Below are 15,355 nucleotides of genomic sequence, written 5' to 3' on the forward strand. Positions count from 1 at the left end.
CCTATCAGTCTTCTACTCAACCATCTCTTTATCCAGGGCAGTAACTTGCCTTTAATGCCACACTGCTCCAATTTGTACAGCAGTCTTTTTTGTGCTATAATATCAATAGTTCTCCTCAGTTCCAAGTATATGACATCATAATTATTTTTTGCATTAAGTTTGTGTTGCTGTGTCCGATTTGTCCGATCACGGCCACCCTACTGATTCCTAATGCACGAAGAATCATTGCTGATAATCAGATTAAGAGTATCGCTTCCCCTCTGTTACCTCTCTAACATACTGCTGTAGAAAAAAAATTATCTAGTAAATCCCCAAAAGGCTTTCTAGTGTTGAGTGACCAACCAACAAGTTATCTGGAAAATTGAAGTCACCCGTTATAAGACATTCTGATTTACTGGTTCGCTCTATTTCTCTGGACAGTTGTTTGTTGTACTCATCATAGTCTCAGCATTAGGCTTATAAAACACTCCTACTCTCATTTTTGCTCTCCTAGTGCTTATGGCACACCACACTGGCTCAGTTGCACTGGCCACCTTGTCGACTGGATGCACTGCCTTAGATTTTATATGCTTCTTGACTGACTTCCCTACTATCCTGTCTGGCCTTTCTGTACATCCCCAAGGTGCTATTCTGGGGTAAATTGTACATTGAGATATCTGAGTGATTTAAAAAATTTGATTTGTGAGTTATAAAACTTGCTTTTCTTGCTGTTGATTGTTATTTTGTGCCAGAACCGGTATAGCTAGCTTTACTTCCTCGTAGTCTGGGGTGGGCAGTTGGGTGGTGCTCCCTGCTGGCTAAATGGGCTGATAATTTTACTGCTTGGAGCAGAGGAAAAATCACTAATCCTATTTCCATACCCTTGAGATTACGCTCCTGGGATGACAACTCGTTTGACTTGGTGTGGATGGTTTTTATCACTTCTGATAGAGTTTGGAAGTGTTTTAGTGAATCATTCAGACAGCTGTGAGCCAGGACTCTGGAACCTTGATTGTATATATTGTAGAGTAGCTGTTTCTCTGTATTGAGATTCAACTTTTAACTGTAAATATATTTATAGTTTTATTGTATACAATGGCGGGTTCATCAGGTGCTTCTGGGCCAGAAGATATCATTAGTGAAGAGGAATTAGCTGCAGAAACATCAGATGTGACAGACGATGAAAGAGAGGAAATAACGGGTGAAATTCTCATGCAGGTTCAAGAATTAACAGAGATGGGTGTTTGCTGGTAAGACCTTGCCAAGGACTCCCGCAGTTTAGATCCTCCTCTCTCTCTCTCTCTCTCTCTCTCTCTCTCTCTCTCTCTCTCTCTCTCTCTCTCTCTCTCTCTCTAACCTTCCACAGAATTCACAAGGTCCAAATGATCCCAAGAAGAGAAAGACTGGAACTGGTAATAGCGCTGAGAAGAAGGACCAAGGTAGTGCTAAGAGATTGAGAGTAGCATATAAGAAAAGGAGAAATGATGAAAGTAAAGAAAGATCTAAGCATGAAGGCTTTGAGCACATCAAAGAAATGAGAAGTAGGTTGAGAGTTTATTTGTATGATGTGCTTAGTTAACGAAAATATTGAAATTGTCTCAATAAGTAGTGCATTATACAAAGAGATAATCACCTCCTTTTCCCTGCTATTAATATTCCTGTTCGGACTGTGGCTATAAGAACAATGATGGATCTTTGTGATGTCCTAGAAACCTTTTCCCTGCTATTAATATTCCTGTTCAGACTGTGGCTATAAGAACAATGATGGATCTTTGTGATGTCCTAGAAACCAAGACAATGGACATACATATGGAAAATTTGCTATTTAAAGAGCAATTAGAAGGCAAGAAGAAAGAAAAATTAACTTATGTTAAAGTTGTCCAAGAATCTTCTAAAGAATTAAAGAAGCTCCTAAGGTCTTGCTGATTAAGGCGGCCAGCAAAAAGTTAGACAAATAAACAAGTAAAACAAGAAGTCTTGAAGGAAGTAAGACCAGTTTTAAAAGATGTGATAGTAAAGAACATAAGAATGATAAGCGACTGTGGTATTGGTGGAGGGGGAGGATGATATTAAGAAAATCAGGGTGTCTGTGGATTCAGGAGGTCAGACTTGTGTGTGTGTGTGTGATACCAAGAACTGTGCATCCAAGAATTGTAGTGTTTGATATTGAGAAGGATATGCAGAGAGAGAAGTTCTTAGAACAGATATGGATAAAGAACTGTAAGGATCGTGGGGTATCTAAAAAGGAATTTCACGAAAATATTAAAATTGTCTCAATAAGTAGTGCATTATACAAAGGGAAAATCACCTCCTTTTCCCTGTATATCATTAACAATACCCAAGACCTGCTCTAGCAGCCTGTCTGCATTGCTCAGAAAACTTCATATCTGACTGCACAATCACCCCCAAGTCTTTTTCATTTTCTACCACCCTAAGTGTAGTACTACACAGTTGGTATGTTCTGCTAGGGTTATTTCTACCCATATGCAGTACTTTGCATTTTTCAATGTTAAACTTCAGTTGCCACTTCTCAGCCCATCTGCTCAAATTTTCTAGATCCTGTTGCAGTAGCACACTGCCATTACTGTCATTAACAACCCTGTCAACCTTTGGATCATCTGCCAACTTCGACACTAAGCCTGATATACCTTCATCAATATCATTGATAAATATACAAAAGAACAGTGGGCCCAAAACCGAACCCTGCAGGACTCTACTAATAACATTAGTGTACGAAGAGCAGCATTGATTGGAAATGTGTCAAATTGGGTATTGGAAGTCAGATTGAGGTTTGAGCATTATAAAGCAAAGAGAGAGAATATATGCTAATCGGATGGCATATAAATATAAGGAAATATTCTCAGTTGCCCAGTGTTACAAATGCTTAGGATATGGACACATCGAAATACTGCAGAATGGATACTGTGGATATTGTGCCCATATTGGGCATGCATACAAGGACTTTAGTAAGAAAAGTGAAAGACCTGTATGTAGTAACTGTAAGAATAGGAACAGGAAGTGCGAACACACTCACACACTAGCAAGACTTTTGTGGATTTACTGCATGAGTGTTTTCTGCAGCAGCATGTTCGAGAGGCAACCAGAGAGGGTAATATTCTTGATCTGGTTATCAGCAGTGATTATTCAGGTGTAAAGAATTATTTGCAGATAAAGGAACCACTAGGTGGCAGTGATCAAAGTGTACTGATGTGGGATTTAATTAAAGATATAATTACCATCAGGGATAAAGGGAAGGGATTTTGTTCCTGTTTTTTGCTACAGTTTCTGTACAGTGGGATGAACTGATGATGTTACCAACAGCAAATTATAAGTGGGAAGCTCTCAAGGAATGCATATAAATATATAAAAATGCCCTGGTAGCTACTAGACTTTTCATACCAATTAAGAAATATTGTTCAATCTGGTTTAGGCATGAATGGATGTCAGATGAACTAATGAGACTTGTGGCAGAGAAGAAAAATGCATGGGATGCATATAAATTATTAGGTGACACAGAAGCCTAAGCAGATATAAGCAGATATAGTCTATAATCAAGTCACAAAGGAGATTTGGCAAGCAAAGGCAGAATATGAGAAAGCTTTGGCAAAGGATGCTAAGAAAAACAGCAAGGACTTGTTTACTTATATAAAATCTAAAAGGAAAGGGATGAGTCAAATTGGTCCACTTGATATCGATGGTTTGACTGTTGATGATCCTGCTCAGATAGCTAATAAACTGAATGCGTATTTTGCATCTACATTCACACATGAGGAGTTAAGGGAGAAAAATGCCAGAAGTTTATCAAACTATAATAGGGTGCATAATGATTTTGTAATAACTATGAGCAAAGTGGAGTAGAAATTGTTGAAGTTAAACATAAGAAAGGCACCTGGGGTGGATGGGATCTATCCAGTTATATTAAAGGAGGTGGCAAAGGAAGTAAGCAAACCCTTTGCCATAATTATGAGAGCATCCTTGGACTCAGGGGAGGTCCCCATGGACTGGAGATGTGCAAATATATCCCCGATTCACACAGGGCGATCTAAGGGTGACACAAGTAATTACAGACCAGTTAGTTTAACTTCTGTTCCAGGGAAAATAATGAAGTGACTTCAGCAATAATTCAGACACAGCATGGGTTTGTTAAGAAAAAGTCTTGTCTGACCAATTTGATTGGATAATATGATGTGGTTACAAAGGAACTTGATGCAAAAAATAATTTTCATATCATATACTTGGATTTCAAGAAAGCTTTTGGCACTATTGTGCAATGAAGATTACTTTACAAATTGGAGCATTTTGGTGTTAAGGGTAAGTTTCTACAATGGACAAAAGGGTGGTTGAGTGGTAATCAATGAATGTTGCTCTTCGTGGACTAATGTTATTAGTGAGTCCCACAGGGTTCGGTTTTGGGCCCACTGTTGTTTTGTATATTTATCAATGATATTGATGAAGGTATATCATGCTTAGTGTCGAAGTTTGCAGATGATCCAAAGGTTGACAGGGTTGTTAATGACAGTAATGGCAGTGTGCTACTGCAACAGGATCTAGAAAATTTGGGCAGATGGGCTGAGTGAGAAGTGGCAACTGAAGTTTAACATTGACAAATGCAAAGTACTGCATATGTCAATTATATATAACACAGTTGGTATGTTTTGCTAGGGTTACTTCTACCCATATGGGTAGAAGTAACCCTAGCAAAACATACCAACTGTGTGGTACTACACTTAGGGTGGTAGAAAATGAAAAAGACTAGGGGGATGATTGGGCAGTCAGATATGAAGTTTTCTGAGCAATGCAGACAGGCTGCTAGAGCAGGTCATGGGGTATTGTCAATGATATACAGGAATTTTGATAGCAGGGAAAAGGAGGTGGTTATCCCTTTGTATAAGCCAATTTTCAGGCCACGCTAGGTCTGGAGGGATCATTTTAGGTGGGATGTAGAGTTGCTTGAGTGTGTATAGAGAAGGGCAAAAAGATTGGTGAGGGGATCGAAGTGATCCTCTTACCAAGAAAGACTTAAGTTCTGCAAATTATAGTGGTTGGAGACTTGGCACCTGCGAGTTAATCTGATTGAGCTGTGTGAGGCCTTTGAAGGGGTTGAGCACCCGGAATTCTGATGGGATTCTTCCACTTGCTGAGATTACGAACCTGTGCAGAAATTTGCCTTTAGTCAGCAAATGGTTGATTGTTGGAACAAACTTCCATCTGTCGTTGTGGACGTTGATAGCATAAATAAATTGAAGGAGGAACTGGACAAACTTTTAGAGGGAATGGTTGTGTGAAATTGATTTTTTTTTTTTTTTTTTTTTGGCTGATGCTTCATAAGCCCATACACATGCCTCTATTACTGCTACTACTACTAATACTACCACTACTACTACTGTTTAAAATCAGCTCTGACAACGGCTTCTTTATTCTTGAGAATACAATCCTCATTTTTTTATTTGATTTCTTTTTGGCATTCTATTGTACTCCCAGTACTGTGTGAATGTTAATCACATTATTTTCACTTTTTTGCTAATAGACAACTTTTTTTTATTTTGTTGACTAGGCTGAATACTCAGTATGCTAAATTCAAAGATGTGAAATTGAAAATAATATGCTACTTATATCGAGTTCTTATCAAGAGGAATGTGCACAAAATATCTTGACAAAATTTGTCAAGATAACAAAATAAGTTAGATAAACTTTAAATTCAAGCGCAGTAAATTGGACTTTGCTATACATAATTTTTCCTAAATTTTGTTATTTTCTCTGTTTGTTATATTTCAGATTTTTGTCTTTTTCTCAATATTTAAAGAAGCAAATTATTATATAAATATTACTATTATATTATTATTATTATTATTATTATTATTATTATATAAGATTAATTATGTATTGTTTTATTAATTAACAATTTTCTTTTTTCTTGTATCCTAGCTCATTATAGAGATGAGTCTTGGAGTCCCATGTCTTCTCTGTATGCTGGAATTATTGCTGAACCTCCCAAAGTAATGAATAATTACAGGTAATTGTAGGATATTAATACCTGAAATGAGAGAAAAAAAGACAACCAAAATAAATAAAAGAAAAAAACATTTTTTAATTTTAAAGAGAAGCTTTCAAAATTAAAAATTGCTTTTTGAGTTCTTACCCATTCTGTTATTCCCTGTTTTATATTAGGACCATGAAGATTTGGGCTGTGTGTAACAGTATGCAAGAATATGTAAATTGAAGAGATCAAATTATGCTTAATGTATTCAGCAGAGCATTGTAAAGCTATGTAACCCAACTAGTGCCCAAATTAGTCATTAGCTGCTACAGCAGAGTGGAGGGCTATACTTGTTGAGTGTTTAAAGATAAGTGTCATTAGAGTTTTCCCAGCATTTTTTCATTCATTATGAATGAAAAAATGCTGGGAAAACATTAGTGAATAGGTTGAAATGGCCAAAAATTTAAGGTTATATTAAAGCATGTGTAGAGCAGATTAGCAAGTACAATCATTGTCAAATGATGGAATAATTAACCTCAATTTAATGTGGGAATATCACAAGATATCAGTATGCACCATGCAAAGAATCTTACAAACAGTACACTATGGGAGTAGGAGACCTTCATGGAAGCTACTGATCTCAGGCACCAACCAGAAATTATGGCTGAAATTGGTGCCAGGAATGCAAAAGGTGGATGCAGGAGGACTGGAGACAGGTTATGTGGTCTGATGGGTCCTGATTTTTGCTTTTCAATACTTATAGGAGTGCACATTTGTGAGGCTATACTGTTGTTTTACTGAGAGTACCGACTTCTGGAGAAGGTACAATGGTGTGGGGTATGTTTTTGTGGCATGCTCTTGGTTCCCGGATTCCATTTGGAGGGCACTGTGAATGCCAGGGACATTGTTGAGGGTCTGGTAAACCTCATAGTGTTTCACATTTACCATTGTGAGCAGGATTATATTCAAGATGACATTATAACCACCTTCCATGCCAAATACGAGGGGTGTTCAAAAAAGATTTGTATTCACCCAGAAGTAGTTGTGAAAGAAGATTGAAACAAATGCTATGTATTACACTTTTTCAACGTGGTCACCAGGTAAAATGAAACATTTTCGCCACCTCTCAGTGCACTTCCACAGGCCAGTTTTGTAGAAGTCTGACTATCTTCAAACCATGACTCGCCAGCAGAAATTGCCTCATCAACAACAGCAAAGTGTTTTCCCTGAAGAAAGGACTTCAGGGCAGAAAAGAGAAGAAATCTGAGGGTGCAAGATCAGGGGAATAAGCAAGCAGTAATATTTCAAACCCACATTCTTGAACATACTTCACTCCATTGAGTGAGGAATGTGCAGGCACATTAACAATCAGGCACAAACCTTTTGACAGCTTTTCCCATATTTTATCTTTTATAGCAGTATGTAGCTTTATGAGGAGGTTGGAATAATAATTTGTCATCACAGTACAGCCCGGCGCCTCCATAGCCAGGTGTGCAGGAGCAGCAGTGCATAGCACATGCTTCTTGATTAGACCGGGGTTCGAGCCCGTGACCACCAAATATGGAGGATGCGGAAAGGTCAGGGAATGACCACTGCATATCCCTGGAGCAATATGGCCTTAGTTGCTAATGCTCATAAAAACCAAAAGCTCATAACAAACAAAACAAATAACAACAGTACAGCCCTTTTGAAGGTAATCTGTTAGTATTACACCACACTGATCCCAGAAAACTGACAGCATCCCTTGCTAGCAGCACTTGGTTGCACCTTTGACGTTTTGATGGATGGTGATGCTGCATGCTTCCATTGTTTTGAAATTTGTTTATTTTCGAGATCATAGTGATGGATATAAGTTTCATCCATGGTGACTAGCCATGAACAAAACTCCTATTGCTTTTCCTGAACATCGACAACATTTCATGTGTGCCTTTTCCTTCTTCTGGTAATGGGTCAGAAGTTTGGGAACCCATCTAGCAGACACTTTATTCATATGCAACTCTTAGTTGATGATGTTCTTCATAGACCACACTAATTTGTAGCTCTGCATCTAGTTCTTTGTTGCTAATATGGCGATCTTTCAGGATTAATGCGTCAATTTTTTTGGTATCTCTTCTGTTACAACAATTTTCTCAGCATCCTGGGATTTTTTCATCATGCACTGAGGTTCTTCCACATTTCAATTGTTTATATCAATGTACAAAAACACTAACTTGGGCAGTAAGTCTTCTCTATAAACAGCGACCATTTATTCGTGGATTGTTATTGGGCATTTTCCCTTTTAGAAAAAGAAACCAACTGACTAAACTGCATTCTGTTTTATTCATCGTGACACTTTATTCAGTGCTACAAAAAGAAAAACCAAAAACTGTCAGATCAAAGCCAAAATTTGTGTGGTTGCTATAGAGATTTCACAGTATCAAACAAAAATATTTCCTCTATCTATCACAACTACTTCTGGGTGAATACAAATCTTTTTTGAACCTCCCCTCTCCTATATGTAAGGAACATGAGGAAAGACTCCATACATTTGCTCTGTCCAGTCCGGTTCCCAGACTGGCATCCCATTGAGCATCTGTGGAATGAAATGGAAGAGAATTTGGCAGTACAATCCTCTGATTATAGCACTCCATGAATTTAAAAATGGTTCGTTTCATAATTCGTCTAGTATTCTTGTTACTTTTCAATACCTTGTTGATATCATGTCAGAGCAGTGTTTTGGGCAAGAGGCAGTTTAATATGTTAATTCATGGATCTTTATAAAGTGAATAGGCAGTACAGGTAACCCTCGTATAACATGGTTACCTGTTATAAGGGGTTAGGTTCCTATAAAATGGCATGTTGTGTGAAACCATGTTATACGGGACTAAGATAAAGTACAGAAAAGGGGGAATAAGTTCCAAAAGCTAACAAAAATACACTATTTCGCTTACAGAGTTAACAAAACTAACAAAAATACACCATTCTAGATTTCGTGTATCTTCTGCTCTCTTCAAAAAAAAAAAAAAAAAAAAAAAAATCTGTAATCTGGTTTTGTTTGCTTTTCATAAATCTTTGTGAATTTCATTGCATTGAACTAAGCATTTTTGAAGCTCCATTTTGAACTTTGTGTTCCTTTTAGTTGAAGAATTTGCATTAAAAAAATAAGATTCTAATTGCTCAGCTAACTGTATGCCTTCCTGTATGCTTTTTAGTGTAAAATTTGGAAGTTTAGAATTTATCTGCACCATCATCCTTTGAAATGATTTGATTTGCTTCTGATGCCATCTCCACCAAATCAGCTTTGCCAGCCTCTTTTTCTACCAGTAATTCTTGAACGTCTTCAGCAATCATTTCTTTTTTTTTTTATTTTTTTTTAGGAGCACCGGCTACTGAGACCATGTTACTCTCTGTGTATGTTGTCTATAAATTGTGTCCCGAGATCGATTTTTCTGTTTTGCCGGACAAAGAATCTGAGTTTCTGGGATAAAAAAACCATGCTGCCCTCACCCGAGCCAGTCTAACTCAGCCACGTTGTGAAAAAGACCCATAAAAATTCCTCCCGTCATCGAAGGGATTTGAAATCAGGTCTTTTCCACTCGGTGTGGGGAGGAGGGCAATTCTATTAACTGTGCTACCCACAAGGACTTCAGTAGTCATATCATCAAATCCTTACCCTCCTACTGACATAGCAAGTTCTACTGTTGCACCGATTCCATTTTCTGCTGGTTCGACTATATTTCCCGAATGAACTAACTCTTGCCATACATTTTTACACATGCATTTAATGTTGACAGTTTTACTTCTTCGAGGGATAAAGCTGTAGTTCTGATGCAGTCCACAGTTGTGAAATGTTTTCATGCCTCCATTACTTCAATAGATTTGGAATCAATTTTTTCCAAAATTCATTGTAATGATTTTCTGATGTTATGAGTTTTAAAGGTGGATATAATGCTTTGATCTGAATGAAAGAAGCTGTATTGAACTGACTGAATGAAAGAAGCTGTATTAACCTAGTACAACTGTGGTTGTAGCAACTTAACTTCAACGTTTGGATGACTTAAATCTCTTGGATGGCCTGGAGTGCTATCAAATGGTAATAAAACTGTGAAATCTAGATTTTTCCACAATTGAATAGCACAGAACATAACACGAGGATTTCCCAACCAAATAAAATACAGGGATTTCCCAGTTTTGTTTTTTGACTAGTGAGTCAACAGCAGAGATTCAAAGAGTGGAAATGTTGAAAAATTATATCTGACATAATAGCAGGGTTTTCCCCTTACAAAAGCTCAAAAATACCCTGTTATGCGAGGTTTGCGACAATTCTCTAACCTATATAAGTACTGCGACAATTCATAAGTACCATGTTGTGTGAGGATTGCCACAATTTATTAATCGTGTTAGAGCAAAACTGTGTTGTAGAAGTACTGTGTTATACGGGGGTTGCGTGTATGTTATTTATATTTATTTGGCGTTACTTATGAGATACCAGTAATTTTGAAAGTCAATTCATACTAATCCAGAAGTTTGCAAACTTTAATACCCTGCACCTCTCCCTCTTAAAATATATCATAAATTTCTTGCCCCACCTTTCCAGAACAAGTACAATAAATTTATCTGACAGAAAACTTAGCTTTGAATATACATATTTTTATAAATTAATATGTTAATATACATATACCTAAACTCTATCAATCAAGCAAGGAATTAAAAAAAAAGTCTGCCCATATTTTATTAAAAAAGTGCTTCATACAAACAACATATGCCCTTCTGAAAAAAATGAGTGAACATTACTCCTCAGGGGGAGGAAAAATGCATCCCACATTTTGTGAAGCTTAACACTAATTTTTTAAAACAAAGATGTTATAAACTTACATCATGATTATATTATGTAAATATATTAATAAACATTAAAATTTACTTACCTTTCTTTGAACTTGCTGTAGAATTTATTTTTTCTTACATTTTAATGTCCACATCTGTAAATCAACTTTTTAAGGAAGAAAGGGTTTTAAGTTTTCTTTTCAGTGTTTTTTGATCACTTATCACGAAGGATAAGTGATCAAAAATCACTGTCCTTTTGCATGTGGTTTTCTGTGTTACACGAGATTGCTAAATTTGAATTATTTCTTCAATTGAAAGGAATAAATTTAAGAAAGGATTAGAAAGATTGTTAGAGGGGGTTTTCCAGGAATGGTTGTTTTTTTTTTTTTTTTTTTTTGCTGATGTTGTATAAGCTTGCTTCCTTGTATCATTTGCCACTACTAATAGTGGAACAAACTATATGTAGTGTTAACTGAAATGAAATTATGGAAAAAAGAAAATGCAGTTTTCCAAGAAAATGATCTAGAAACAAATGCAGTGAAGAAATTTCACTGCACCAATTTTTTGCTCCAGTTTCTTCCAATGCTCTCCTCAGGACGGCTAAAGCTTCACAAGTTTGCCATTTTGTAACTGGAATTCGTTCGGGTTCATTTTCCTCCTCCTTGACGAAATTATCAGTAACAGACTGGGCAATTTCTTCATCTGTTAAAGCTGTAGTACCTTGTAGATCACCATCTATGTCCACCCAATCGTTAAACTCCTGTTCAACCATGTCTTTAGGCTTTTCAACTTGATCAGTATCGTAGCTTAGTTGCCCATCATGAATAATTAATCCACATTTTTTGAAACAGTTGCTAATGCAGGTTTCGGAAACTTCATTCCAGGCATTCATTGTCATATGAAGTGCATCTAGAACAGTTATCTGCTTTGTGATATTGGATGATGTTCCCAAACCTTCATCTATAGACTGGATGATTCTTTGCCTCATATCCGATTTATAAAAGGTCTTAAAGGTTTTTTTTATTCCCTGGTTGAGAGGTTGAATCAGTGATGTGGTATTTGACGATAGAAAAACTAATTCGACGTTTTTGAAAGTCAACTTTGGATGGGCTGGGCAGTTGTCCAAAACCAATACAATTTTTTTTGTTTTTCTTATCCAGTTTCAAATCTCATTTACGAAGATAATCTTCAAAGAAAGAAGCTGTCATCCAAGCATTGGTATTATTGGCATATTCAACAGGCAGCTGTTTTACTCCTTTAAAACATCTAGGCGATTTACTCTTGCCAATAACTAGTGGCTTCATCTTGATTGTTCCTGTCATGTTGCATGTTAAAAGAACTGTAATCCTGTCCTTGATATTCTTTCCTGCAGATGCAGAGGAATTTTTTTAAAAATCATGCATTGGTCTTGGGTAGCCCTGTAGTACAACCCTGTTTCATCTGTATTAAAATTGTCTTCAGGATTATAAGTGCTTAACACAATTTGCCAAGAGGTTTTCAACCAGGTGTCAGCTGTAGAACTATCGGAATCCTGATTTTCTTTGGGAAGTTTTTTTGTAAACAATATCATGCCTCTCCTTCCATCTGGTCAGTCATCTGTCCGTTGCTTTAAACTCTTTGTGTAGTTTTTCAGAAAAATCATTAGCTTTTTGAAGAAGAATGCTACGATTGATTGGCGCATTAAGCGAGTTGGCCTGTTTGAACCGAACGAACAGAGCTTCATCTACTATTTGGCATTTCCCTTCATGCTTCCTTTTTCTGGTTTCACTAATCACATTAGTGTTTAATGTGTGATGTTATTTTAACAATTTTGATAAAGATGACTGAGGCACTCCTAATTTTACTGCCGCTTCCCTTTGAGACATATTGCCTGAGTTTAATTTATTGTACGTTTCTATAATTCATAACTTATATTTTACACCCAAATCCACTCTCTTTCTGTTCACTGACATTTTTTTTTTTGGTAGTAAAATTTAAAACACAGTAAAAAAAATAAATGTCAATCAATAACAAAGCACACAGCACATGCAAATTGGAACTAACATGACATACACAAGTGAGATGAAGTTTAGATATAGAAATGAAGAGCAGATTTCAGCGAAGGGGAAATAGATTTCACCATAATAATGTGAAAACACAGAATTCCACTATCGGTATTATTGCAAATGAATAAGATAGAGTTTACTATCCGTTTATTGCACTAACAGAAAAGCCCAATAAAGCGGAAACTGCAAATTGTTTTTATTGTTTTATGGTTATGACCTCTATAAATGTGACCTCCAGAAATGTGCTTTAGAAAAATATCACAGTGGCGTTCAAAATTGATTCTTATAACCGAAAATATAATTCTAGTAAACAATGAAAGTATAGTGCATTTTATTGATTTGGATCGGTTCTTTGAAATTTGATTGTATTGAGTGGCTGATTCTAATAACCAGTGATCACTATAATCGGTGCTTACTGTATTTTGTTAGGCAGTCTTTGGCAACCCAGCCATGTATATACAAAATCATTAGTCCTGGAAAACAAAATCATACTACAATACTGTTAGTATTTTCTTAGTTGATATTCCTTTTAACTCCTAGCTGGAACATAGAGTGCCCCAGGAAACTCTTCCATCTAACTCAATTTTTATCTGAGTTAGATGGAAGAGTTTTCCTGGAGGATTGTTTCTAGCTATTTCCTGTTTGTTCTTCCTCCTTTCTTTCCTTGCTTTTTTTTTTACCAAGTGTTTATTGAATTTTGCCTTTAACTTTGATTTCTCTTCAGTTTATTTGGGATAGAAATATAGATAAAGCAAACAAAATGGAGAACAACAATCCTTATATTTATTTTTGTGTTTCAAATTGTTTTATTTGTATTTCTGTTTGTGTTTGTCATTTATTATTTCTTCTGGCCATCTAATTCCAATAATCTTTTGCAGTCATCTATTTACAAATATTTACAGTTCCTTTATTATCTTGTTGGTTACTTTTCATAATTCACTTACATATTGATGGATAGCAGTTATGGGAAGGCAAAGAGAGGCTTTGCTTCTGCAGATTTCTTTCTCTTTCCACCCAAGTTATTTTTTGCATGATAAGCATTTTCCTGATGATTATGAAACAGAGTCATGGTTTCAAGGATACCCCAGAATTGATTTACAAAATTGGTCTTTGAAATATTCATCAATAGCAGGAATGTCTTTCTCTGGTTCATGACTATATGGAAAAGGACCAATGAAAATCCCTGGTTTAACTTCTCTCACTGGCGTTTAGTTAAGCATTGATTTTTACTGTTTTTTAAGGCGTGTTTGTCCATTAATATATAAATAGGTTTCATAAAGATTTATTTCTTTGAGAAAACTAATAAGCATATTTGAAAAGTTATCATAACATCATAAATATTCTGAACTAAATGCCTATCAGTATGACACATTTACAAATCAGCCAGATTTTGTATTCTTTATATATGTTTTTATTCTATATTTGAGTTAATTAATTATATATTTTATTTTTGTGTGGTTAAGATGTAAAATGTAAACACTATGCTTTTATTTTGTAAGCTATTCTTTATTTGGATTATTTACTTTATTAACAATTAAGAAAAAGAAAGAAAGAAAGAAATAATATACAATTTAAGTGTTCTTTTGCTGACTGCCCCAGAACGAGACTTTAAAAATTGAAGATAGGAATAACAAGCATTGATAATTACATATTGTTGTAGTTTTTTTTTTTTTTTTGCAAAGAATACTATCAGGAATAATCCGAAGTTTAGGTATTGCTCTGGAAAATATGTAATTGACAGGAGACCTGAGTAAATCAAAGACAGTACGTTCAGAAATCTTAATAGAGTAGAGTTTTTAAGTGACACTAATAATGAATGATTATGACACAATAAGTAAATGAGTATCATATTAAATAATTCACTTAATGCACTTTCAGTAATTCACTCACAACCAGTCATAACAGGAGGTACTAATTACATCTTGTAATGTTTAATAGTAAGCATCATAAGTAGCCCTCGTATAACATGGTAGTTATGTTCCTATAAAATATCATGTTGTGCAAAACTGTGTTATACGGGACTAAGAAAAAGTACAAAAAGGGAAGTTACATTCCAAAAACTAACAAAAATACACTATTTCGTTAACAAAACTAACAAAAATATACCATTCTAGATTTCATGTATCTTCTGCTCTCTTTAAAAAATCAATCTGGGTTTGTTTGCTTCTGTTTGATAAATCTTTGTGAATTTCATCTATATGTAACTAAGGATTTTTGAAGGTCCCTTTTAAACTTTGGGCTCCTTTCATTCAAAAAATAAGATTCTAATTTCTCAGCTAACTTTATGCCTTCCCATATGCTTTTTACTGTAAAATTTGGAAGTTTAGAATTTTCATCTGCTCTGTCATCCTCTGAATTGATTTGGCCTTACCTCCAATGCCATTTCCACCAAATCTGTTCGCCAGCCTCTTTTTTCTACCCAGTAATTTTTGAGCATCTTCAGTAATCATATCTTTTTTATTTTTTTAGGAGCATAAGCAACTAAGGCCATGTTACTCTGCGCATATTGTTTATAAATTGCGTGTGTCCTGAGGTCGATTTTCTGTTTTGC

The 15,355-nt window shown here is 35.7% G+C and overlaps 1 protein-coding gene across 1 annotated transcript in view; it reads left to right on the top strand.

The window, feature by feature from the left end:
• The window catches only part of egg (SET domain bifurcated histone lysine methyltransferase eggless), a 536,019-nt gene that overhangs the window by 181,706 nt on the left and 338,958 nt on the right, over window positions 1-15,355 (top strand). The window contains exon 9 of the mRNA XM_090386075.1: window positions 5,905-5,992. Coding sequence (XP_090242201.1) covers window positions 5,905-5,992 — 88 coding nt within the window. The remainder of the gene's footprint in view (window positions 1-5,904; window positions 5,993-15,355) is intronic.

This window comes from Mastigoproctus giganteus, chromosome 12 (assembly GCF_048544385.1).
Source record: "Mastigoproctus giganteus isolate SK-2022 chromosome 12, ASM4854438v1, whole genome shotgun sequence".
Classification (NCBI taxonomy): Eukaryota; Metazoa; Arthropoda; class Arachnida; order Uropygi; family Thelyphonidae; genus Mastigoproctus; species Mastigoproctus giganteus.